This window comes from Marmota monax, unplaced genomic scaffold (genome assembly GCF_021218885.2).
Source record: "Marmota monax isolate L192 unplaced genomic scaffold, Marmota_monax_Labrador192_F-V1.1 WCK01_AAM20220418_F8-fsc00064, whole genome shotgun sequence".
In the NCBI taxonomy this organism is placed as follows: domain Eukaryota; kingdom Metazoa; phylum Chordata; class Mammalia; order Rodentia; family Sciuridae; genus Marmota; species Marmota monax.
Window position 1 is genome coordinate 8,114,758 of NW_026694542.1, and position 27,700 is coordinate 8,142,457.

At 43.4% G+C, this 27,700-nt stretch overlaps 1 protein-coding gene and 1 non-coding gene across 2 annotated transcripts in view; both read right to left on the minus strand.

Moving 5' to 3' along the window:
• Nucleotides 1-438: 438 nt before the first annotated feature.
• Nucleotides 439-510, minus strand: Trnaq-uug (transfer RNA glutamine (anticodon UUG)). Its single transcript has one exon. It is a non-coding gene; the product is annotated as a tRNA-Gln (tRNA).
• Nucleotides 511-9,378: 8,868 nt separating this feature from the next.
• The window catches only part of B4galnt2 (beta-1,4-N-acetyl-galactosaminyltransferase 2), a 38,661-nt gene continuing 20,339 nt past the window's right edge, over nucleotides 9,379-27,700 (minus strand). The window contains exons 6-11 of the mRNA XM_046420505.2: nucleotides 24,954-25,134; nucleotides 23,509-23,595; nucleotides 17,982-18,169; nucleotides 16,997-17,137; nucleotides 12,924-13,143; nucleotides 9,379-12,386 (exon numbers count right to left, since the gene is read on the minus strand). Of these exons, the coding sequence (XP_046276461.1) occupies nucleotides 12,181-12,386; nucleotides 12,924-13,143; nucleotides 16,997-17,137; nucleotides 17,982-18,169; nucleotides 23,509-23,595; nucleotides 24,954-25,134 (1,023 nt within the window). The 3' untranslated portion in view covers nucleotides 9,379-12,180. The remainder of the gene's footprint in view (nucleotides 12,387-12,923; nucleotides 13,144-16,996; nucleotides 17,138-17,981; nucleotides 18,170-23,508; nucleotides 23,596-24,953; nucleotides 25,135-27,700) is intronic.

The following is a 27,700-nucleotide window of genomic DNA, read 5'->3' on the forward strand; positions in this document are numbered from 1 at the left end:
GCGCCGTTTCCCCGCCTCTGGCTCTATCCGGCCACTTGATTGGCGGCTGACAGAGCACTCGCGTATAGAACTTGCACAGTAGCCAATAGGAGGAGGAGTCCGGCGGCTCTCGCGGAAGAGAGGGCCTTTAGGCGCGCTGATTGCTGCAAGGCCCCGCCCGGAGCTGCAGCTTCGGGATCTTTCGGGTTCTTTCGGCTATTCCCCTCCAGGGCAAAGTCACGTTCAGTCTCCGATCAACACGTTTATTTTTCAAGCCCGATTCTCGCGCCTGCGCACTGTAACACCAATGATGGCCCTGAAATGAAAGTGTGTTGAGGGGGCGGGGTGTGACCCTAAACAGAGGTCCACCAAGTCTGGGAGAGCAGGGCAAAGCCCGAGGTAGTCGCTGCTACCTGCGGTCCCCAAAACAGAAACTGTTAAAGACCAAAAGGTTTGCTGAGGTCCCACCGAGATTTGAACTCGGATCGCTGGATTCAAAGTCCAGAGTGCTAACCATTACACCATGGGACCTGCTGGCTGCTTTAGGCGGCCGGGAGTCTTCTCAAGCCACGTGGCCTGCTAGGCGGCTTTTCCAAAGTGCCACCGCCTAGGTGGCTAGGTGCTGGGCCAGGGCCAGACTGGCGAACAGAAGCGCAGCAGGGAAACCTTCCACGTCCCTCGAGTTCCAGGCGTTCCTGATCCGGGAGTGTCATCTTTTCCCGCTGCTCTTCCTGCATTCCTTCAGGGATCAGGCCCTGCGTCCCAAGAGTCCGGAGGCCGTGAGTTGGCGGCGGCGCTGGGTCGGACTGGGTCAGGAGAAAGTCCCTGGCCGAAGGAGCGGCACACGCAGTTTGGTCTTCGTACTTGTTTATTTATTCATTTATTTATTTATTTACATTGCGAGCTCTGTGCGCGGGACGTTTTGGCCCAGCGAGGAGGGAAGCGGACTGGCACGTTAGTGGGACAGCGGTTCAAACCCCAGAAGATGGACAAGCGGAGACTTGAGTAGTGCGCCCCGGCTTCTGGCTCCTGGGCTAGTAGCGCGACGCCAGGATAAAGTTAACAAGATTTGCATTTATGCGCCTTCTCCACTTTTGCTTGCGCTTTCAGAGTCGCTCAGAGGAACTCTTGCCCGGCCCCCCCGCCCCCCAAAATGCTCACCTGATGGGCGACCTGGCTTTAATCGCTTAGGCTACGACAAGATCAGTTGAAGAAGACACTCCCCCCTCTGGCCTCTCCTTTAAGTTGACTGAGATGTAACACGTTTCTGCAGATCAGTCTGGCAGCCGATAGAATTTCGTGTGCCATTTGACTCAACAATTTCACCTTTGGACTTGATCCTATTGGCATAGTAAGACTAGTGCCAAGATATACGTTCAAGGATCTTCTCAACTATGGTGTTCATTATAGTGTAGTGTCAATTGGTAAATAATGAAAATATATATGCAATAAACACTGTGTGAATTTTAGGGAATATTTTATTGTATTGACATGAAAGACATACGTGCCTAAACAAACCAGACAAAACAAAAAATCTATTTACCGATTAGCATATATAATAAAATCCCACTTATGTAGAAACAGAAAGGCTATACACATGTGTAACGAAAACCTGCCATTTATTTTGCTGTATGACATCTGACTCACTTTCTGGAAGAATCTGACTTTGTGTGGGTCTAGGAGACAGCAGGGCTATGCCCCACTCTCTGGGCTTCTGGCACTCACAGCAGAAGTGCATGTCCTTAGTGTGAGCCACCCGGATTTGTAATCCTGATGCCTAGAAGTAGGGGTATTTTAGAACTTGTTCTGCTGGTGATGATGGCTGTGCACCCAACGTCCACAGGGCAGTGTGAGCAGCCATGCCAAGTCCACTGGTAACAAGTTGGCATTCTTAGGAGACTGCCCAGTATCCTGACCTTAGCTGGGAGGTTCCTGGCTGCCTGGGTCCCCTGAATTCTTGCCCATTTTCCTGAATTTGTTTTTTCAGTCTTCCTCTGATGGTTATGAGTGATCTGATATCTTTCTAATAAATCCCTTTTCTGCATAATTCTTTATTATGACCTTTAGTCAAGAACCCAGTTAGCCCAAATCTGAAAAGCTCTGTTGACGATAGTTATCTCTGGGGAGTAAATTTATGAGGGTCTTTATGTTGTATGATTGAAAACATTCTTATAACTTATATACTATCAAAATAAACATTAAGGATTTTTCCTTTAGAGGAACATCCACCACCACCACCACCCCCCCAAAAAAAAATCTATAGCAAGGAGTGTTCTATTAAGACCGGGGTTGAGGGCTGGGGTTGTGGCTCAGCGGTGGAGCACTCACCTAGCATGTGCAAAGCCCTGGGTTCAATCCTCAGCACAACATAAGAATAAATAAAATAAGAATAAATAAAATATTGTGTCCAACTCCAACTAAAAAATAAATATTAAAAAAAAAAGACTAGCGGGGAATGTCTACCTTCTCTGAAGCTCAGCTCTCCTGATGGTTTATTTCTTTCTTACAAAGCCTCTGTGAGTACAAGTGAGAGTGCATTACCATTAATTTCTCAGAAGCTACTGTAGAAATCCTGGGGTGGGGGAAGAATAGAAAATGAATGGATTAGATAAAGGAGAATGAAGGGAAGAGTGGGGGATAGGGATATAAAAGACAGTGCAATGAATCTGACATAACTTTCCCATGTACATGTATGAATATACCACAGTGAATCTCAACATCGTGTACATCCACAGAACTGGATCCTAATTAGAATAAGATATATTTCGTGTTTGTAAAATATATCAAAATAGATTCTACTGTCATGTATAACTAAAAAGAACAAATTAAAAAAAAGAAATCCTAAAGAGCCAGGATTATATCCTTTGACAATGTATAAGACATATTTATCATATTTAAAGATGCCCCCATGCTCACTTTTTTACCTACTCACTTGCCCTAGTTCTTCCTTTGCCTTCCCCCCACCTTCTTTCTCAGCTTGAAAAAAAATCTTCCCAGCTCAAGTGAGATAATCACTGAGATTCCCCATCGTGCATTCTCCAGGTAGCATAAAAAGATCACCTCCCTTAGATTTTTGTCTTTACTCGCTGGAGTTATAGGTAATTGTGTAAACAACAAGGCTGTCCCTGCCAACCTTCCTCCCTCTCCACATTGCAGGGCTGTGAATTCTTAGGGGCTGGCTCTAGGGTTTATTGGTCTTTGAATGTGGCTGGTGCCTTTCCAGTCTTGGTCACTGAATCACTCCTTAGGGATTCCGGAATCTGGGGGCAAGCAGAAGCCTTCCAGTTTTGGGGTTCAGAGACCTTTTACATCACATTAATTAATTTTAAATAACATGGAAAATATAAAAACAAACTCTAATCTTCTTTCCCTAGCATAGCTAGTTTACTTGAACATAAATCCATAGTGTATGACATCCTAGAGATGGCAGAATATTCCTGGGATTAGCAATTTTTAAAATATTCTGTTAAGGGCTGGAGATGAAGTGCAGTTGTAGAGTGCTTGCCTTGTATGCACAAGGTACTGGGTTAATTCCCAGCACCACCCAAGGAAAAAGCAAAATTCTACCAAGTTTCTTGCTCGATAAAATTCCACTTTGGAATAGTTGAAGTATTCCTATTGACTTACTCTCAACCTATCCTGCTCTATGTCCTCACCACCCAGGTTAGGTGATATATACTACAAATCACCCTATTTCCCTCTTAGAGCCCTGTTTGAACTAGACAAGCCAACGGTGCCTCCTTGTGCTTGGTGACAAAGGGACGCTCTGAGTCTTCCTGGACAGCCTGGCTTACTCTTTTTTTTTTTTTTTTTTTAACAAAGCATGAATCCACATTTCATTTTCTTAAATGTTTTCACTTTATCTTTTAAAAATAATTATGTTGGGGAGGGGGGGAGTGTGTATGGGGAGAGATGGTAGAATGAGATGGACATTATTACCCCTATGTTTGGATATGAATGCACGAGTGGTGTAACTCTATGCCATGTACAACCAGAGAAATGAAAAGTTGTGCTCCATTGGTGCAAAAAAAATAAATAAATAAAAATTCTTTTAAAAAATTATGTTATCTTTTTAGATTATAAAGGTGAAACATTTATAATGGTAAAAGCAGAAAATGCAGAAAGGCATATCTGCCTCTTTGTCTAGAGAGCTGAGATCTTTGCAAGCACAAAGGCACAGCAAGGGGACATATGCAATTATACAGATTACTCAGTTACATTATGAAAATCTTGATTATCTCTTGGCAAAATTTAAAGACGAGAGAATTAGAATTAGTGCCTAACGTTGAGACACTAAGCAACTCAGTGAGACCCTGTCTCTAAATAAAATACAAAATAGGGCTGGGGATGTGGCTCAGTGGTTGAGTACCCTTGAGTTCAATCCCTGGTACCCCCACACACACATACAAAAAAAATGATAATAAAAGAGCTGTGTGTCAACGTGAATCCTCTATGAAGGCCATTAAACAGAAATAGGGCTAAGTGGAAGAGGTAGGGTGGAGGGTTAGGGACCTCTTGGAATGTTAATGATCCTGAAACTGTTGCTAATATCTGGAACACGGAGAGTAAGTCTATCAAGACTGTTGAATTTGGGGTGAGGGTTGTGGCTCAGCGATAGAGCGCTTGTCTGGCACTTGCGGGGCCCTGGGTTCCACCCTCAGCAGCACATATAAATCAATAAACTAAAGGTATTGTGTCCAACTACAACTAAAGAATAAATATTTTAAAAGGACTGTTGAATTATGGGATATGGTAATGAGAGGGAACAGAGATATTGTTGGGAGTCTCCCTGAGAACTCCCCGGGCCTTTCAAACATGGCGGTGGGCAAATTGCTAGTGGGAAGATAACAAGAACTCCCTGGGCCTTTCAGATAAGGACCCCCTAATGCAACATGGCGGCAGGCAAGTTGCCAGTTGGCGGATAACAAGTTGTTTTGAAAATTTTCCAATTGGTCCTCCAGTCTTCCGTGATAGTGGACAGCTCGTGTCCCCCATGAATCTTATGCAGGGCGGAGGTGTCCACCGTACGTGATGACCTGACCTTTACTATGATTGGCTCCGGGAGCTTCCTGGTTTAAGATAACTGACTCTCACTTTCTAAGCTAACACCAGCTTGCAATAAGGTGCTTCTTCTTTGTCACTGTTATCTGTGTGTTCGCATTTTAATCTCCGACTACGAACCTTGGCCTTTCAGATATGTGACTGGCAGGAGCATGAGGTTAAGGGCATAATTCTATAAACTGGGTATACTATGCTGACTCACACGTACTTTTACTTTTAAAATGCAATTTACCGCAGCCCTGCCTGCAGGATATGTTACATTCCTCAGCAAACTACCTGTAATCAGCAGGAATTGCAAGCTCCAAAAGCTTGATAAGAAAAATCCAAGTTACCCTAAAGTGAGGGACTTTGGGACTTTTGCAACCCTTCCACAGACCAGATCCCAGAACTCAGGGAAATAGGAATAATCCTTCTTCACCATTAAAAAATCTGTAAGAACAGGTTCTATTACTCATTTATTTTATTTTTTGGGCCCTGGGGATTAAACCCAGGGACTCATGCATGCTAGGCAAGCACTATACCGTTGAGTTGTATCCCTAGTCCAGGACTGGTTCTAATTAAAACTGGTCATCATGGGCCAAAGTGACCTAGAATTGTCATGGTAGTAGGGATTTTAAAGTCTGATGTCATCCTACTGTCTGTCAAAAGTCAAGAGATGGGGTCAAGTGCTGTGGCACACGCCTGTAATCCCAGCAGCTTGGGAAACTGAGGCAGTAGGATCGTGGGTTCAAAGGTAGCCTCAGCACCATCAAGGCACTAAGCAAGTCAGTGAGACCCTGTCTCTAAATAAAATACAAAATAGGGCTGGGGATGTGGCTCAGTGGTTGAGTAACCCTGAGTTCAATCCCTGGAAACCCCCACCAAAAAAAAAAAAAAAAAAAGTCAAGAGATGAACCTGGGTGGGGCTCTGGAAATTTTCTTGGGACCCCCAATAAAAACTGGAGGGTAAGAGAGGCAAACTGTCTCTCTTTACTTTGAGAGGACTCACTCTCTTTCTTGAGTGTCCCCTTTGCCCCTGTCCTATCCCCTCTCAGAAACTCATGCCTTTCACTCTGAGAGACATCTGAAATCTTCTTGACATGATTGCAAAAATTAGGATGAAGGAGGGCTTTTTGTGCTGCCTCCGATTGGCAAAAGTCCCCATGCCCTGCAACAGTAGGGAAAAAACCAGAATAACCGTATGTATCAGTGATTCCATGCAGTGTTTAGAATGGTCCTGTAAGAGAGACAGACTTTGTGCTGAAGGTGTCCTCTTTTAAGGTTTTTTTTTTGTTTTTTTTTTTTTAATTTATTTATTTTTTGGCGGACACAACATCTTTGTTTGTATGTGGTGCTGAGGATCGAACCCGGGCCGCAGGCACACCAGGCGAGCGCGCTACCGCTTGAGCCACATCCCCAGCCCCGTCTTTTAAGGTTTTAATTCTGCTCAGAGTGCCCTGAAATACCAGTTTCCTGGCAGGCTTATAACTGAGTCTTGCAGACTGCAAAAACTGACTCTGCTTCAAGAGAAAGTTAGCACCAGCAGAGACAGGGGACTTCACAGGAGAATAATTTAAGCAAGAGACCAGCCTGCTGATTGCAATGTCTGAAACATTTTCTGTCCACAAAGAGGAAAAACGGGGCAAAGAGTACAAGACAGAGGCCATTCAACTGAGCATAGGTCATGCCTGTGGTTATAAGAACAGATAGATATTCCAGTCTCGGAAGTGCACAAATGTCCGGAATTGACTGAAAATGACAGGGAATCTTCAGCTTCCTCAATAACCTAATTATAGTGAGTTTTTACTCCTTCTGTCACTTCCAGGCCCTTCAACATCACTAACAGGAAGGAGATAGGTGGCTATAGGACTCAGAAAGGTCAATCTGCCCAATGCCCACCAGATGTGGACCTGAAAGGTGAAGATCAAGGGAGCGCTTCCCAGGGAGAACCTGGACCTGCCAGGTGGACTGGCAAGCCACCGCTCCACTGCCAACGCTTGAAATCCCTTCCTTCCCTGTGGATCATAGGACATTGCCATCTGCCTCACCTCTGGGTTTCAAATTATTTGAGATAGTTTAAGACAGTTTGGGCCAAGTTTCTGGTGATTGAAGGTGAAAACATTCTCAAAGATAAACTTATTGTGGTAGCATTTTGTATTTTGTATCTATCAAAAATCAAAAAACTGCGGGCACAGTGGTACATGCCTATAACCCCAGAGGCTGAGGCAAGAGGATTGCAAGTTCAAAGCCAGTCTCAGAAAATCAAGGCCCTAAGCAACTCAGTGAGACCCTGTCTCTAAATAAAATACAAAATAGGGCTGGGGATGTGGCTCAGTGGTTCAATGCTCCTGAGTTCAATCCCATGTAACTCCCCTCCTCAAAATAAAAAACAACCATGTTAATTGTAATGCATTCTGCTGTCATATATAACAAATTAGAATAAAAATTAAAAAAAATAAATAAAACAATCATGTTTGTATAAATATATCAAAATAGATTCTACTGTCATGTATGTCTAAAAAGAACAAATAAAAACAATAAAACACTAAAAAAAATAAAAAACCATATGGTATGGAGGCACATACATGCCTATAATCCCAGCAACTCAGGAGACAGGAGAATGCCAGCCTGGGCACTTAGTGGGACCTGATCTCAAAAAAAAAGGGGGGGGGGATGTAGCTTAGTGGTAGAGTGCCCCTGGTTCAGTTCTTGGTGCCACAAAAATCCCAAGCTGGGCATAGTGACACACATTTATAATTCCAGCACTGAGGAGGCTGAGGCAGGAGGATCACTTGAGCCCAGGAGCTAGAGATCAGCCTGGGTAACAGAGCAAGATTCCCCCAACTCTCTTTCAAAAAAGGGGAGGGAAGAGAGAAGGAAAGGGGAAGAAGGAATAAAGATATGAAGGAGAAAAAAAGAAAAAGACCATAACCCCGTAGCCAGTAAGATTCCTCTCTTTGAAGATCAAAGTAACTGGAAAAAAAGAAAAAAAAAAAAAAGAGTAGTCAGGAACAGAGAGGGCAGGCCTGAGCTCTCTTGGAGGCCCACACAATCATTTGGATATTTGTACCTAATTTGTCTTGGAATTTGGAGTTTAGTAGAAGGACACTTCTGTCATCAGTTTGGTCCAAACTGTTGGTTGTATCTGAAATTCAAGGCTTTTGTGGCTGTTACTGTGACCTGATTTTTGCTTCCAAACCACTTGAGGAAAAAATCTTTTGTTCTTTTGTTTTGAAAACAGGCACACATCAGAAAAGCTGTGTTATTTCGGACACTGGTTATTTGCAAAAGGAGCCAACTCAAGTTAGGGTAAGCAAAAAGAAACGAAAGGGCATGGTGTCTTCCAAAACCCTAGGGCAGTAAGATCCTTCCATTTGAAAGTCAAAAAAAGTGGGTAGGCGGACCTCATCCCTGCTGCTCTCAGTACAGCTGCTGAATTCTTCTCTAGCCGCAGAATAGCACCTCTGCCCCTCAGTCCACACAGTGCCCAATGCTCTGCAGCTTCTAGGTGTAATGTCTCCAGTGCAACCACCCACCAGCCAGATGTGGTGTTTCTCAGACTCAACTCCAATTCCAAGAAAAGACCATCTGCTCAGACACAGGATCAGGATTGTGCCTCTCTTGTCATATACGTTGGAGCTGAGGAGTGAGTCACACAGTTCATGGTAGCTTCCTGGAGGGGGGATTATTGGCTCACAGGATAGGCAGCTCCATTTTGACTATTCCTCTCGACCAGATCTTGGGATAGAGAGGAAAATGTGTCTGAACACGCTGATACGTTAACTACAGCATGTCAAAGGGCCCTATTGGGAGATGTTGGAGAAGGTATAATTGCCATAAAGGGCACAAGGTTATCACCTAAGTCAAGAATGTGAGTAATCAGGAAGCAGACATTTATTATGGAACTAGGCTTGGGATAAATGAAAACCCACACCCTTATGTTTAAATATTTAAATCTATAAAAAATGAAGCTAAGAAGCTATTAAAATTTATGTTCTATCCTCTTACCTTTGTGGTAAAATGGGAAAAAAAAAATTCTGTACTGGGGATCGAACCCAGGGGCACTCTTATCACTAAGCTATCTCCTCAGCCCTTTTTTATTTTTTATTTTTGAGACAGAGCCTTTATAAATTGCTGTGGCCAGCCTTCAATTTGGGATCCTCCTGCCTTAGTCTCCTGAATGGCTGTGATTACAGGTGTCCCCACCATGCCCAGCTGAAATAGAAAATATTTTAAATCTGTGGTTTAGGTGATCAAAAGTAGGCAATAGAATTTAATTATTATTGTGCATATCTGGGGGTTTAATTGATGGGCTGTTGATGTTTAGATGAGTAAGAACAACACACATATACACATATGTAAAATTTATAAATGATCATATATTTATCCCACTCAGTTTAACTTCCTTGCTTTCATTTCAGCAACATCCATAATTATATTTTTATAATCAAGATTTTTTTTCACATAACTTGTACTCTAAAAATAGTTCTAGTCTAAAGCAAAAACCACAGCCCATGGCCGCAGACAGCCTGTGGCTTGTCTTTGGATGGCCCCTAGAGCTCTCAGAATGGGTTTTACAATGTTTTAACAATAACATAAGGTTGTGAGGGGAATGGGAAAATAAACAAGGAGAGAAATGAATTACAGGAGATGGGGTAGAGGGAGAAGATGGGAGGGGAGGGGAGGGGGGATAGTAGAGGATAGGAAAGGTAGCAGAATACAACAGTTACTAATAGGGCATTATGTAAAAATGTGGATGTGTAACCGATATGATTCTGCAATCTGTATTTGGGGTAAAAATGGGAGTTCATAACCCACTTGAATCTAATGTATGAAATATGATATGTCAAGAGCTTTGTAATGTTTTGAACAACCAATAAAAAAATAAAAAAAAACAATAACATAAGACAGCTTATGTGGCTCAGAAAGCCTAAAATATTTATTATCTGGTCCCTTACAAAAATGTTTCCTGACCCCCTAACCAAAAGCAAGGCTAGTCAAAGTATGGTCACTGGTATGATCTCTGAGCTGTGAAGCTGAATGTCAGTAGGGAATATGTTCCAAGACCCCAGGGGACGCCAGAAACTGTGGTTAGTACCAAATCCTTCATATACTATGCTTTTTCTTATACATAAATATCTATGATAAGTTTAATTTATTAATAGAACTCAGAAAGAGATTAACAATGATAGCTAGTAATAAAATAGAACAGTTATAATGACATACTGTAATAAAAGTAAATGTGCTTTCTAAGTATCTTAATTTCTCACTGCTCTTAGCAATTATTTTCAGACTGCAAGTAAACATAGAAAGCAAAAACTCTGATAAGGAGCCCCACCATACATCTGTAAGCACAACTCTTAGTTGAGCTGACATTTTTTCATGGAAGACTTTCTTGATGAAGGAAGCTATATACTGATTAATTTGGACAGGGGTTTCTTATCTCCTGTGGACCAGCACTGAGCAATAAATATCTAAGGAATTAAAAAATTAAGTGTAACTATGGTCCTATGATGCCTTCCCTTTTATGAAGCATTTTCACATAGGAGTATTGACCTTGAGGGTTAATTGAAGCAACTCTAGTAAATTTAAAACTTAGCATTCCTTTTTACATTTTTAGAAATTATTTTTCTTCTAGAATATTCAAAGTTATCCATTAAAAGAATTTACAATGAACAAATATCACATTTAAAAATCTAAATTACTTGAAGCCAGGTGCAGTGGTGCACGCCTATAATCCTAGCGGCTCAGGAGGCTGAGGCAGGAGGATTATGAGTTCAAAGCCAGTTTCAGCAAAAGCGAGGCACTAAGCAACTCAGTGAGACTCTGTCTCTAAATAAAATACAAAATAGGGCTGGGGATGTGGCTCAGTGGTCGAGTGCCCCTGAGTTAAATCCCCAGTACACCCCCCAAATTACTTGAATAACATCTTAAATCTACTTAAAAAGAAAATTATTAAAATATTTTTATAAAAATAAGATTATTGTAATTTTACCTTGTAGAAGAAAATCTAAGGCACAACAAAAAATTTAAAGTTTATTTGAAGAAGAAGCAATTCACATAATCATATGTTCGTTGGCTGCTTGTGGTTAGCCAAGGTTAAGTTTTGTTTCTGTCTAATGTAAGCATTTACCAGAAATGACAGAAGTTTCACTTGTATTTTGCAGTGTAAGCAGCGTTATGGCCGTCTTTAAGATCCAGTCGGTTTTGTTTGTGCAGGAATTCTTCAGGCCTGGTATCCTGCTTGAATAGCATTCAACAACCATCTGATTGCCAATGTCAAGTTTGGTGTCATACCTCATGAATGATACATCTACACCTACACACACTCACAGTTCTTACCCACCAGCTGGTGCATCTTATTAGGAGTTGATTTTTGGCAGCTCTAACCACTAGGTCCACTGCCACCTGAACCAGGCTACAAACTCCCCAAGGCAAGGCTGCTGGTCATTCACTTTTTGGAGTCCACAAGATAGAACCAAATAAGAAGGTGTGTGGATGACGGTGATGCTGGATATAACGTTTCTTTCTTTTAACATTCTTTTTAGATATATAGTAGAGTGTATTTTGACATATTATACATACATGGAGTATAACTCCCATTCTTGTGGTTGTACATGATGTGGAGTTACGCTGGCTGTGTATTCACATATGAACATAAGAAAGTATGTCTGATTCATTCTATTGTCTTTCCTATTCCCATCCCCCTTCCCTTCTCTTTATTCCTCTTTGTCTAATCCAATGAACTTTACCCCCCCCACACACACACACATGATATTTCTGATTGTCATATGATTTGCATCGAATAATCCTCAAGGATCCAGCAATTGTTCTCTTGACCGAGGACACCAACAAACAACCAATATATTCTTTTGTGTGAAATCAGATGTGATGTTGTAATATTGTAATATACTCCTATGTGAAAATGCTTCATAAAAGGGAAGGCATCATACAAATAATTACTGTTATTAATGTAGTCTCCGTTGCCCTGATCATTGACAATGACCCTTAACCTTTGATTGAGACATCCAACTTGCCCTATCCACAAGCAAATTCGCTGATCATCTTGTTAGGAGTCCGCCTTCCGGTAGCCCTTGCCAGTTCCATTGTTCTCGATACCCACAACCAGTCAGTCTAGAGCTTTTCCTGCGCTCTGCACCTTTATGTGGAGCACTGGAGATGGTTCTTGAAGTAGTGGAGAGCCAGTTTGAACTGGACCCCAGCCCTGGTGTTGGTCCTGTATATGCTGTAGGTCTTCTCCTGGGCGGCCAACTCCGAGTCCTCCGATGGACTGCGGGGCTGGTGACCGACAACCACATCTGTGCATGAGCCCACCAGCAGACTCCCCAGCCCATCAATAAAAAACTCTGTGAAGAGAGGGAGAGCGGGAGAAGAAATGAGAGCTGCCGCCAGAGAGCCTCCTGCATGCAGCTCTGCGAGGGCGGCCAAGGGAGAAGCTAGAGAGGTCCAGCTCCGTGTAAAGCCACACCCCGAACTCCAGGAACCTGCCTGTCCCGATGTGTTGGGAGGCAATAAACTCATTTCTCAGGCAGAGAGGCATGATCAGGCTTCTACGGAACAGAACTGTGGGCTCCCGTTTGGAAGGATTGAGAGAGAGAGGCAGGGGCAGTTACCAGCAGCGCTTTAATAGAAGAGGACTTCCGGGGAAAAGAGACCGCAAAGCAGAACAGAGCTGTAGAGGAATGAAGGGGAGAGGCATCTCAGATGGGCAGGGACAGCCTGGGAGAGGCACGGAAGTGGAAGACAGGTGAAGAGAGAGGGAGGCAAGAAAGATCATGAGCTCCCTAGTTTGGGGTGAAAGAGGAAGGAGACCCACTGGTGAGAACGCGCTGCGGAGGGGTATACCCAGCCCGGCTCCCTTCCCCGCTTCTCCAGCCTCCCACCTGAATGCGCCACACGTTGCAGGCGGGGATCAAAGCCAACTCTAAGGAGTCGCTCCGTGTGGGCCAGGAAGAAGTTGACAACGCCACTGGTCACCACACAGTGGGGGAAGCCGTCCAGGCGCTGGAACCATCCGTTCCTCTTGTGAAGACAGTCAACAGCCTCACTCTGTTCCAGCAACAGCTTGAACTGGAACACGTTCCCCATCACGCTGCCACCCACCTAGCCAGAGGGCACAGAGATGTGGTTTGAGAGCACCCTGCCTCTTCCAGGAAGCCCCACTGGACTACACCCCCGTGTGATGAGAATCGCACCCGTTCTGGATTTGCCCTTCAAACCACCCCTCAGTTATTCTCTTCTTGCTCTGCGACCACAGTTTGTAACATACTGCTGCGGGCCCTTTGGAGCTTTGAATTCCTGCCTTCCCCGATCTCCTTGATGTGAACAGCATTTCCCAAATCCAAAAGTCAGGCAACTGCTACCTTATGTTCTGATCACAGGGGCACGAGCTCTCCTGTCCTGCAAGATCTCTCAGCACTCCTTTCCGTTATCTTAGTTTAGGCAAGAGGCTGCCTATTCTCAATGGTCCATTTGTGAAGTGTGCATTTGCCAGATCTCCTTGCAGAAGGCGATGTACCTAAGTCGCCTTCCTCCCTTTTTGACTGATCTTGGCTTACTTCTCTATGCTGCCTGTCCATGCACCCATGGGAGATAAATGCATTTAAATGTTTGAGCTTCAGCAAAACAGGATGAGCAAGTACCATCATCCTTGGTATCCATGGAGAGCCAGTTCTCAGACCCTCTGCAGATACAGATGCTCAAGTCCCTTGTATGAAACGGCACAATTTCTGCAAATAACCTAAGCACATCTTCCTGTATACTTTACATTTTCTCTAGGGCTGGAGGTGTAGCTCAATGGTAAAGCACTTGCCTAGCTGAGGTCCTGGGTTCCATCCCTAGCACTGGAAAAAAAAAAATCATCTCTGGATTTCTTATGGCACCTAACACAATGTAGTTGTTACACTGTATTGTTTAGGGAATAATGATAAGAAATGAAAACTTGTACAGATTCAGTATAGTCGTGACCCTCAAGTGGTCTAACTACCTAGTACATGTCAGCAACAAGATAACTCCACCCCATGCCATTTTTGATCAGAGGTTGAGTAGGTCCTCTGTTATAGAACTCACCAATACCAGGGGCAGACTGTATATCTAGTCCTGAAACAATCACCATCATTTAAAGGTGACACAATGAGGTCTACTCATTGTTCCTTCTCATCTTTTCCTTCTTCCTTCCTTTTTATAAATGAACCCTCTGAGTTTTTAAGTGGAATAAATTAAGTTAAAGTCAATTAGCCAACTAAAGATGACATTTCCCACACCCCCTGGCATCAAAGTTTAATCTGGTGGCTAAATTCTGACTGGAGGGATATGATTTAGAACTAGTGTGTGCAACATCTAGCTCATGTCCTTAAAAGAAACCTTTGCAGGCCAGGCGTGGTGATGCACACCTATAATCCCAGAGGCTTCCCAGGCTAATGCAGGAGGATCAAGGATCAAGGTTCAAAGCCAGCCCCAGCAATTAGTGAGACCTTATGGAGCTTAGCAAGACTTTGTCTCAAATTAAAAAAAAAAAAAAATTAAGAGGCTGGGGATGTGGCTCAGTGGTTAAGCGCGCCTGGGTTCAATTCCTGGTACACACACACACACACACAAAAAAAAAAAAAAAAAAAAAAACCCAGAAAGAAAAGAAACAGAAACCTGTTTGCCCTGGACTTCCTTCTCCCCCTTGTTTCTGGCCTTCGAGGGTGGGGTAGGGGGATCAAGGGGTGACAAGAGGAAGCAGTTGTCTAGGATGCTCTTGGAAGCTGACCAAACTGCCAGCATGGAGTTTCAAAAGAGCAGAAACTACACCTTCCCTCTTGTGTAAGCTACTGTGACTTGTTGGTATGGGGAAACCAACATGTCTGAGTTCATTCAGATGCCCTGGGGATTTTCTACTGTGGTCATGCTACCTTACCTTAGGATACATTTCCTTGTCTTCTTCTCTTTTCTATACTTAATTGAAAAACATTTTTTTTTTTTTTTGGTACCGGGGATTGAACGGCTTAATCACTGAACCACATCCCCAGCCCTTTTTAAAATATATTTTTTGTAGTTGTAAATTGATACAATACCTTTAATTTTGTTTTATTTATTTCTATGTGGGGCTGAGGATCTAACCCAGTGCCTCGCACATGCAAGGCAAACATTCTACCGCTGAGCCACATCCTCAGCCCTCCAACCTTTTTTTATATTTTATTTAAAGACAGGGTCTCACTGAGTTGCTCTGTGCCTTGCTAATCTGCTGAGGCTGGCTTTGAACTTGAGATCCTCCTGCCTCAGCCTCCCAAATTGCTGGTATTATAGGTGTGTGCCACTGTGCCCAGCTCAGCTAATTGACTTTTTGTTTGTTTGTTTGTTTTTGGTACCGGGGGATTGAACTCAGGGGCACTCAACCACTGAGCCATATCCTCAATCCCTTTTATATTTTATTTAGAGACAGGGTCTCACTGAGTTGCTCAATGCCTTGCTAAGTTGCTGAGGCTGGCTTTGAACTCAAGATCCTCCTGCCTCAGCCTCCAGAGCCGCTGGGATTACAGGTGTGCACCACTGTGCCTGGCTAGTTAATTGACTTTTGATGTTTTCATTATTTTCCTCTTTTTAAAATGCCACTGGGCTCATGTGGCTTTTAAAATTTGTACTACAAGTTAAGCTTTCCTAATACTGAAATCTGAAATCCTAAATGGTCCACAACCCAAAACATTTTGAAAGGCAACATGACCCTACAAATGGTAAATTCTATACCAGGAAACTTTGCCTCATGCACAAAATTATTTAAAATAGTGTATAAAATTGCCAGCATGGTGGTGCATGCCTGTAATCCCAGCAGCTTGGGAGGCTGAGTCAGGAAGATCTCGAGTTCTAAGCCAGCCTCAGCAAAAAGCAAGGCACTAAGCAACTCAGTGAGACCCTGTCTCTAAATAAAATACAAAATAGGGCTGGGGATGTGGCCCTGAGTTCAATCCCTGGTACCCCCACTCCCAAAATAGTATATAAAATTATCTTCAGGATATGTGTATAAGGTATATATGAAACAAATGGATTTCACGTTTAGATCTGGGTCCCATCCAAGATATCTCACTGTGTATATACAACTATTCAAAAAGTTGGGGCTGGGGGCTGGAGATGTGGCTCAAGTGGTAGTGCCCTCGCCTGGCATGCGTGTGGCCCGGGTTCAATCCTCAGCACCACATACAAAAAATTCTCTCCCTCTCTCTCTCTCTTTAAAAAAAAAAAAAAAAAGTTGGGGTTGGGGTATAACTCAGTTGGTAGAGTGCTTGCCTCACATGCACCAGGCCCTGGGTTCAATCCCCAACACCACCAAACAAATATTCCAAAAGTTTTAAAAATCCAAATTACAAAGCACTTCTGGTCTCAAGCATTTAGATAAGGGTGGCTTTACCCTGTTTTAAAAAAAAAAATGTTCTGTGACAGAACCAAAGCACGGATCTTTTTAATCTCCCATAGGTCCTCTGAGGGAGTTGGAAGTGATGCACAAACACACCATTTTAAAAGTAGAACAAGTGGGGCCAGGGATGTGGCTCAAGCGGTAGCGCGCTTGCCTGGCATGTGTGCGGCCCGGGTTCGATCCTTAGCACCACATACAAACAAAGATGTTGTGTCTGCCGATAACTAAAAACAAAATAAATATTAAAATTCTCTCTCTCTCTTTCTTTAAAAAAATGAATAAAAAATAAAAGTAGAACAACTGTGAATTTTAAGGGGAGGGTGTATTTGCTCAAAGAAAAACAAGTGTGGAGGCAAAAGCAGAACTCACATCTCCTGGTTCCTTGGTTCCTTGTGCAGTACTCTCAGGCCCAGAGCTGTGCGGACTTATTCATCTGTCACCTGTAGCATCAGCTTCTCTCCCTCCCTCCCTCTCGGTGCCCTTTCCTCTCTTTTTCTCCAGCCCTCCCCTTCGCTGCCACTACAGATTGCTGGGGCGGGGGTAAAATTGGTAACTGTCCCTTACCACATCCAACTCGGTTTTCTCCAGGACATCCACCAGCATCTCAATCTTGGTCTTGTTGTTGAAGACAAAGTCATCGTCTACCCAGAGAACATATTTGGTGGTGACCTGAGATATGGCCAGGTTTCTACCAGCAAACCAACCCTGTAAGTGGCACAAACTTAGATCAGCAGTTGCCCACCTTGGCTAACAAGGAGAATCGCTGGGGATGCTTCCCAATAACCACGCTGTACCCCCTCATGGATTATGTCAGAATCTGTGGGGGTGAAGCCAATACACGGCCAAGGTTGAAAAGCTGGGCAAAGGGAGCCCATGTCTCAGGGAAACACAGTAAGAGACAGTGACTTTCTGGACAAAGAAAAGTTAGAAAGTCTTCATTGGGAGGTTGGGGTTGTGGCTCAGTGGCAGAGTGTTTGCCTCACACATGTAAGGCACTGGGTTCGATCCTCAGCACCACATAAAAATAAATAAACAAGATAAAGATATTTTTAAAAAGTCTTCACTGGCCTTGTGGACTCCATGAATGGACAGAAGAACTTTTTCATCTCACAGAATTCCTGTGATTCTTTTTCTACCTCCTAAGAGATGTCAAGTTTGGGGGACATCTGAAAAGTACTATAATCATTTCCTCCTTTACCCATGCAGGAAGGCATGTGGGGAAGAGAGAATTCTCTGCTGTTGGGGCTACACTTCAAGAATCCTTGGGATGTCAGAGACGGCAAGTTATTTATAAGGACCCCTTGTCATTTCCACACCAAATATGAAGGAAAATGAAATAACCACTTCTTAATGCAGAAATATGAGGGTGACCAGATTTCTTTCTGAATCTGGAGTTAGCAAATGGACTCAGGGAGAGACCCCAGGCCCTCCCACTCCAGGACTCCTCTTGTCTTTGGAGACCACTATAGTAGCCCCATCAGGGCAGAACTTGACTCTGGGGCCCTCTTGTCCAAGGAGCAAAGTTCCCCCAGATCTGAGAGGGACATACCTTCCCAAAGGGCATTGTATAATACTCCACATAGTCATCTTTAATTTCCAGGGGCTTCTTGCCATCATCAGCCACGATCACAGTCACATCTGGGTAATACTCTCGAATACTCTGGAGTAGGACTTTAAGCTTGTGGGGACGAAGGAAAGTCTTGGTGGCAATGGTCACCAGATTTCTGAGCTTCTTCTCTGAACAAAAAAAGAGTAGATGCCAGAGTTTTGTCTTGCAGGAAACCTCACTGTCTTGACTTGCTCTCTGATGTTGCTTGGTTTTATTTTACCAGTGCTGGGAATTGAACCCAGGGCCTTACACACTAGGTAAGTGTTCTACCACTGAGCCACACCCCAGCCTCCTGAGGGCTTCTTCTTCCTTTTTTTTTTTTTTTTTTTGGTACTGGGGATTGAATCTAGGGGCCCTTAACCCCTGAGCCACATCCCTAGCCCTTTTTTATATTTTATTTGAAGAAAAGATCCCGTTAAATTGCTGAGGCTGGCTTTGAACTCACAATCCTCCTGTTTCAGTCTCCAGAGCCCCTGGTATTACAGGTGTACTCCATCAGGCGCCTGCCCTGAGGGATTCTTCATGCCACATGTCACTTGATTGGAAACTGAAGGCATTGACAACACCCAGTTTGCTGAAATTTTACATCTTTTCCTTTTCCTGGTTCTGTGAGCTCTGCTATGCCATCTTCCTACTGTCTGTTACAATGCTTCCTTTTTTTTTCTTTCCACTCACTCTTTAGCATTTTACAGGCACCCTGCTTCCATCTTTTTTTTTTTTTTTTTTTTTAATATTTATTTTTTAGTTCTTGGCTGACATAACATCTTTGTTTGTACGTGGTGCTGAGGATCGAACCCGGGCCGCACTCATGCCAGGCGAGCGCGCTACCGCTTGAGCCACATCCCCAGCCCCCCTGCTTCCATCTTAATACTAGAAGTTAATGTGCTCAGAGCTTCACCACTCAAGAGGTCCAAGGAGGAGAGTCACAGAACCCAGGTCTTAAGAAATTGACATCTGTTCCTGCCATCAGATCCAAGCCCTAGGAGAAGCCTACCTGGTCATTCTCCTCAGGAAGATATGGAGGGAAGGAGGTCCATTTGGAGACTGCAAGGCCTGGATTAAATTGTCCATTCTGAGGCACGTGACTTAAAAGACTGGGGAAAGGTCAGCTTTTCCAAGGAGAAGATCCCATGATAAAACAACTGGAGCCGGTAGGTGGTCTGGAGTCAGCCAGTGGAGGTGGAGCCCTACCCCCCAGCTGAATTTGGGGATGTCAGCAGGGCTGGTGTGGGTGGAGTTAGCTCCCGCTGAAAGCCACACCCTACTACTGTCGGTAGGTGAGCGTGCATAACCCCAGGCAGAGCCTCTTTCTCAGAATGACAGAAATCAGAAGTCATTCCAGAGTCCCCTTAAAAAATTTGTCTTGGGCTGGGGATGTGGCTCAAGTGGTAGTGTGCTCGCCTGGCATGCGTGCGGCCCAGGTTCGATCCTCAGTACCATATACAAACAAAGATGTTGTGTCTGCCGAGAACTAAAAAATAAATATTAAAAAATTCTCCCTCTCTCTCTTTAATTTTTTTTTTTTTTTGTCTTGCACCTTTACTTCAGCTCCTAGTGAATCTGATGAAGGGGAAAAGAGACGGGTGGAAAGAGGCAAGTAAAGTGTCCTCAAGCTGGGGATGGTAGCACAATCCTGAAATCCCATTCACTATGGAGGCTGAGGCTGGAGGATGGGGAATTCAAGGCTAGCCTCAGCAATTTAGCAAGGCCCTAAGCCACTCAGTGAGACCCTGTCTCTAAATAAAATATTTAAAAAGGGCTGGGGATGTGGCTCAGTGCTGGGAGCCATTAGCCAAGTAGGTATGACAATTTCCTTGCCAGCGTACCCCATGTTGCTGACATGTTGCAGTGACATTGAATGTACGTGACCTTGCTCAAGGACCAAGGCAGATTAGGGTGTTCCCGGTTTTAAGATAATCCTGTTTAGGGCGTTCCCAGTTTAGGTTCCAGGTTTAAGGTTTAAGATTATTCCTGCTGGGAATAGGGCGTATCCTGCTGCCTGAGTTCCCCTTGAGTTCTCACGGGATTCAGACAGTATTTTGGGAGATAGAAGCCCAGTGGAGGTGAATTTGGGCAGAGAACGTGGATTTGGGCAGAGAACGTGGATTTGGGAAGAGAACGTGGATTTCCCCAGAACGTGATTGTAGACGGCTGGTGTGAGTTCGGGAATAAAGAGTTGCTGTTTGAATCTACAAGCTGTGTGGTGGCTCGTGATTGTGTGCCCAGCCAGACTGCGGCATTTGTGCCCAGCCAGACTGTGGCAGCTCAGTGGGTTAAGTGCCCCTAGGTTTTATCCTCCCACCCCATACTAAAAAAGAAAAAAAAAAATTGTCCTCAAGACCCTGCTGAACTAATCCTCCCTGCTACCCCCTTTAAAGTCTTTAATTTTTTTTTTTCCTTTTTTACCAACCTAGATGTCCTTCAACAGACGAATGGGTAAAGAGAGTGTGGTATATGTACATGATGCAATATTACTCAGCATTATAAGAGAATAAAATTATGGCATTTGCAGGTCAATGGATAGAGTTGGAGAATATCATGCTAAGTGAAGTTAGCCAATCACAAAAAACCAAAGGCCAGAATGTTCTCCCTGATAAGTGGATGCTGATCCATAATGGGGGAGGGGGGCATGTGAAGAATGGAGGAACTTCAACTGGGCAAAGGAGAGCAAGGAGAGGGAAAGGGAGTGGGCATGGGGGTAAGTAAGATGGTGGAATGATAATTACCTTAGGTACATGTATGACTGCACCTATGGTGTGACTCTACATCATGTACCACCAGAGAAATGAAAGTTGTGCTCCATTTGTATACAATGAATCCCTCTTTTCCTTCCTCTTTCTTTCTTTCCTTCCTTCCTTCCGTCCGTCCTTCCTTCCTTCCTTTGTACTAAGGATTGAACCCAGGGTTTTGGTCATTCTAGATGAGCACTCTACCCCCGAGCTACTTCCCCAGCCCCCCATATGCACTTTTTTTTTAGCATCAAATATTTTAATCAATCTATCTATCCATTTATTTATTTATTTAATATTTTTTGATACTAGAGATTGAACCCTGGGGTGCTTAACCACTGAGCCATATCCCCAGCCCTTTAATTTTTTAATTTTTAATTTTTAATTTTTTTTTTTTTTTTTGAGACTGGGTCTCTCTAAGGTGCACAGGGCCTGGCTTTGAAGTTGTGATCCTCCTGTCTCAGCCTCTGGAGTCTCTGAGATCACAGGCTTGTGCCAGCACATCTGGATTGAACTTTTTTTTTTTGGTACCAGGGATTGAACTCAGGGGCACTTAACCACTAGCCACATCCCCAGCCCTTTTTTGTGTTTTATTTAGAGACAGAGTCTTGCTGAGTGGTTTAAGGCCTTGCTAAATTGGCTTTGAACTAGCAATCCTCCTGCCTCGGCCTCCTGAGTCATAGGGATTAGAGGCATGTGTTTCTGCACCCAGTTAAAGCATATATTTTAATCACTAAAAATATTGTGGAATATATTTTTTTTGTGAACTGAGTGCTTTACCAAAGCCCTATTGGATGTTCTTTCCTTATTAATTTATAGGTGTCCTTAAGTAAAATTAGACTTTAATGTGTGTTGAAGATGTTCATTTCCCCCATGTGTCCATTGTCATTTGACTTTGCTTATGGTGGGCTTCTGCCATAAAAACATTCTAAAATGTTATATATCTTTTGGGGGGGGGGGGGTACCAGTGATTGAACTCAGGGGCACTTGAACACTGAGCCACATCCCCAGCCCTATTTTATATTTTATTTAGAGACAAGGTCTCACTGAGTTGCTTAGTGTTAAGAGTCTGTAAACAAGTCAAAATAACACCTGGCATTTTGCCAGGGGAATGTTAGAGTTCGTAAACAAGTCTGGATGGTGCCTAGCAAAATGCCAGAGGGAGTGGTTTGAGAAGTAACAAAAACAAGCCATTAAGTGTGGAGATTCCTTATTGGTTGACTGATGTATCTAATTTATGCTAATTAGATAAGCTGTGTGGAATGTATAAATACTGCTCCTGTCCTGCAATAAACGGCTCCCACTCCTGCTGTATCAACGTACACAAGTTATTCGTCACCCCCCGGTTATTTTGCTGCAGCCAGCCGGACTGCGGCAGCTTAGTACCTCACTTTTTGCTGAGGCTGGCTTTGAACTCATGATCCTCCTGTCTCAGACTCCTGAGCCACTGGGATTACAGGTGTGGGCCACTGTGCCTGGCTAAAATGTTATATATCTTATGGTTTTAGTCTCTAGGCTTTGTGTCATGCCTTACATGCCAACATTACTTTTTAAACTCTATGGGTTATTTTTTAGTCATTTAAAAATACTCAGATATGTGATCTATTTGAAATTTATCTTGCTATGAGTTGTGATATAGATTCAACTTTTTACCTTTCACATAGCTACACAGTGATCCCACATAATTTCTTGACTAATCCATCTTTAAATTGTTAATTTGCCCCACTTAATTTGAAAAGCTACCTTTATCACACTGTGAAATTCCAACATGTATTGGGTCTATTTCTGGGTTTCCAATTTTATTCCAAAGTGTATCTATTCATTCTCCAGTACCACTATTTTTATTACTATTACTTATTAAAATGTTATAAATCACCAGACAGTCGCTCACACCTAAAATCGCCATGGCTCAGGAGGCTGAGACAGGAGGATGACAACTTCAAGGACAGACTCAGCAACTTAGCAAGGCTCTATGCAACTTAGTGAGACCCTGTCTCAAAATATAAAAAATGTTTTAAAACATCGTGGGGAGGACTAGGGTATAGTTCAGTAGAGTGCTTGCCTAGCATGTGTGAGTCACTGGCTTTGATTCTCAGCACCACATAAAAATCAATAAACAGGGCTGACATTGTGGCTCAGTGGCAGAGCACTTAGCTTGATTACGTGAGTAATTGTGTTCGATCCAGGGCACCACAATAAATAAACAAACAAAATATAGATCGTGCCCATGTATAACTTAAAATAAGTAAATAAATAAATAAATAAAACATGTATAGCCAAAGGAATGAGAAGCTGTACTCTATTTGTGTACTATGTGTCAAAATGCAATCTACTGTAAAATAAATTATATAATTTTTAAAAATTATGTTACTTGCAACAAATAAATAAATAAAGATATTGTGTCCATCTACAACTAAAAAAAATTTTTTTTTAAAAATGAGGGAGAATGTGGCTCAGTAGTTAATTGCCCTAGAGTTCAATTCCCAGTACAAAAAAAAAATTAAAAAGGTATAATTTTCTTTTTCAAAATAAGCAGAAACCACATAGTAAGTAAATACAGTGAAGCAATACTAGGGGAATGTGTTCTAAATTTTTTTTCCCTTGAACAAAACTTGTGCTCAAGAATCCCACCAGCCCTGTGGTTGTGATCAGTTCTCCATATGAGAGATATCTCCTCCAAATTTCAACCAGTAGCTCTATAAGATACCACAGTGGAGCTCCAAGGACAAGGGCCTTACCTGGTCCGGGGTCATATAACTTGGGTATGACCGGATGGCGGATGGTCACTGGGAACTTGGCCACTGAGGATTTGGATGTCAGAATCACTGAAGGGAGAAAAGAGGTCAAAGACTGAGTAGCACCACTTCTGGGTGGAACTCCACGCTGCCCCAGGAAGCTGACTTGATGGGCTCAGGTGAAGGTGGTGGGGTGAGTCCTAGCAGGGACAAGATTGAGGACTCCACAGAGCCTATGGCGTGTGGGCTCCTGACTTGTCCCTAGGACAACCTGATGAATGCCTCCGAAGCTCTCATTCTCCCCCTGTGAGACTGTGCTGGGGGGAGTGGGCTATGGATCCCAGAGTCTGGATTAAGATTGTGCTGTGTACTCTCTGAGACACCTTGAAGAAATTACTTCACTGCCTTCTCTGCCTACAAAACCAGGATAACAGTACCTGCTCTGTTTCACCTCACAGGGTCATTTTCTGAAGGGAAACGTTTTAAAACTTGAAGGTGGGAAGAACTATCTTTTTAGCTAGGGGTGATGAGTGATCTGTCCCATGTTGCATTTGTCTTCTGTTGGTGTCCTGGGAATGCATCCTGTGTGGCTAGTGAAGAGAAAAGGGTGATTTTAACTGATCCAGAAGGAAACCGAGGCTGCCTTGAAGATGGCAGGAACTGTTCTCCCGAGGTTTCTGGAGCGGGGAGAGGAGACAAAGTCACTTAGAACTGAGAGTTCCCCCACATGTCCTCTTTCTGTTAGAGCCCAGGCCAGTATATTGATGTACAGACTGGCTCCCTCCTCTCTCCTCTCAAAGCTGAAGAGTGAGCTTTGCGACCTGGGGAATGGGAGACAGAATGGATGGTGCTTTGGTTCGGGTAAGTCTCTCCCAAAGGAAATGTGCTGAAGGCTTGCTTACCAGTGTGGCACCACCGGAAGGGGAGGAGCCTTTAGGAGGCGGGGCATGGGGAGGTCTTCAGATCACTGCAGGTGAGCCCCTGAGGGGATGGTGGGACCCTAGCCTCTGCCTCTTCTGTTCTCTTTTGCTTCCATAGGCTCCATGCCATGATGTGCTGCCTCCCCACAGACCCAAAGCAAAGGCCCAACCAATCATGGACTGAAACCTCCAAAGCTGTGGGCCATGATAAACCTTTCCTCTTTATAAGTTGATCATTTCAGGTATTTGTTATGACAAAACACTAATAGAGGTGGTTTCCTCAGCGAGCCCACTGTTGTGTGATGGGAGCCTCATGAATGGTTTGTTCTGTCCTTGAGTCACCCTACGGGATCAATGACAATGTAGGAATAGTATTGGATACAGTAATTGGGAAGTCTGGCATTAGACATAAATGCAAATGAAGAATCTTAAACACAGGCAGGCTTCCTGGAGAAAGAAGACTGAAGAGGAATCCCAGTGGTATTTTCTAGTTCCTTAGACATTTGTGGTCCAAAGACAGGTTCTCACCCGTGTCCACTTTGTGGTGCTGGTACCCTGTGCTGGTATATGTCATATGCTGGAGAATGAACTTCAAAAGCTCCCGGCTACTGGTTGAAATGATCAGCTGCTTCTGGCCTCTGCCCTGCACAATATCATCTGGGACATCAGCGAGAGTGTTGAATGTCCCCAGAGAAGCTGTCAGGGTGACCTGGGGTAGTATTAAGTTTATTCACATTATTATGCAATCATCATCCATTTCTATAACTTCTTCACCAATCCCAACTGATTCTTTGTATCCATTTAACTATAACTTCCCATTTTTCCCTCCCCAGGGCCCTGGCCCCTGGCAGAAAGATGCTAAATGCCAGGATAGGAAAGTATCTTTTCTCAGGAAAAGCACATGCACAGGATGACCAGCAGGGGGCAGAGCACAGAAGAGCTAAAGACCACAGGAGGGCTGAAGGACATTGTAGTTCTAGTTTTGCAGGGAATGGCTGCTGCAGCTGTATCCTCTCCACCCACTAAGTCCTAGACTAAGTATTAGGACTCCTGTGTGTTTAAGGAACTGTTTCTGCAAACATAGGGTATTTCTTGGCTTGCAAGATTTCTTCTTATTCTTACTAGATTTGTTCTTGCTATTATTCTGTGTTACTGAGATCAAACTTAGGACTTCACACATGCTAGGAGAGTATTCTACCACTGAGTCACACCCCCAGCCCTACTCCTGGGGTTTTTTGTTTGTTTGTTTGTTTTGTTTTAAGAGTACATTTTTATTTTATTATTTTTTATATACACACACTTTTTGGGGGGGGGGGGCTGGTGATTTTTTGTGGTTGTTGTTGTTTTGTTTTTGAGGTTTTTTTGTTTGTTTTGTTTTGTACTGGGTGCTTAATTACTGTACATCCCCAGCCCTTTTTTTGTATTTTATTTAGAGACAGGGTCTCTCTGAGTTGCTTAGGGTCTTGCTAAATTGTGAGGTTGGCTTTGAACTCACAATCCTCCTGCCTCAGCCTCCTGAGCTACTGGGATTATAGGCATGGGCTACCATGCCTGATCTTACTGCTGTTTTTGACTATTTGCCATCTCATCCTCACTCTAACCTCCAAAGGGAGATTTTTAGGACTTGGTTGGAGACCCTTTTCCCTTCTTACTTCATACTTTCCTGCTAAAGGATTTCATCCATTCTTATTACTTTAAAGAAACAATTATTTATGAATGGTTTCAAAACCAGCTCATGTCTTTTGGTGATCTAGCTGCCTGGTTGGTGGTCCTGCTAGGAAATTTCCCAAGCAACTCCAACTCAGTGTCTTAGACACCGAATTACTGATGGTTTTGATACTGATAGAAACTACTGGATAGATACCCATTGCCCACTCACCCCCTTTCTCCCTGCTTAGTGAATGGCACTTTGTCCACTCACCTGCTCAAGCCCCCCAAAGGAAGTTTTTCTTGTTCGCTTCTTCTCCTCTCGCCTACAGCCCATTGTGGGCAAGCCCTGCCAGCTCTATCTTAGACATGCAGCTAGCTGTACACCTCTTCTCTCCACCCCCACTGCCACCCTCCATGCTACTCTCTGCTCTTGTCTTCTGCAATAATCAAGTAGATTTGTTTGGTTTTGGTGCTGGGGATGGAACCCAGAGTCACTTTACCACTGAGCCACATCCCCAGCCCTTTTTATATTGTATTTTGAGACAGAGTCTCACTAAGTTGATTAGGGCATTATTAAATTACTGAGGCTGGTCTTGAACTTGTGAACCTCCTGTTTCTGCCTCCTGAATTGCTGGGATTACAGTTGTGTGTCATCACACCCAGTCATAGTCAGGTATCTTTATGAAAATACCCAAAGGATTTAAAGTCAGCATACTGCAGTGACATAGCCACATCAATGTTGACAGCAACTCAATTCATAAGAGCTAAGCTATGGAACCAACCTAGGAGCCCCTCAACAGATGAATGGATAAAGAAAATGTGGTATATATACACAATGGGATATTACTCAGTCATAAAAAAGAATGACTTTATGACTTTTTTCCAGTAAATGGATGGATATGGAGACTATTATGCTAAATGAAATAAGCCAATCCCCCAAACCAAAGGTTGAATGTTCTCTCTGATCTGTGGACATACAACAAGGTGTGTGTGGGGGAAATAGAAGTTCATTGGATTAGACAAAGGGGAATGAAAAAAAGTGAGGGGGGACAGGAATAGAAAAGACAGCAGAATGAATCTGACATAAGATTCCTAGGTACATATATGAATATACCACAGTGAATATTATTTACAACCACAAGACTAGGATCCTAATTAGAATAAGATGTACTCCATGTTTGTATAAATATGTCAAAATATACTCTACTGTCATGTATAATTAAAAATAACAAGTAAAAAATCAACTGTAGGGGCTGAGGATATAGCTCAGTTGGTAGAGTACTTGCTTTGCATGCACAAGGACCTGGGTTCAATCCCCAGCATCACACACACACACACACACACACACACACACACAAAGAATAAACTGTAATCCCAGCAGCTTGGGAGGCTGAGACAGGAGGATCCTGAGTTCAAAGCCAGCCTCAGCAACTTAGCAAGGCCTTAAGCAACTCAGCAAGATCCTATCTCTAAATAAAATACAAAAGGGGCCTAGGGATAAAGCTCAGTATTTGAGAGCCCTTGGTTTCGATCCCTAGTACAAAAAAAAAAACATCAACTGGATTGTCACTCCTGCTGAAAATATGATTTAATCAACAGATACTCTCTGAGAATGAATACGGTAT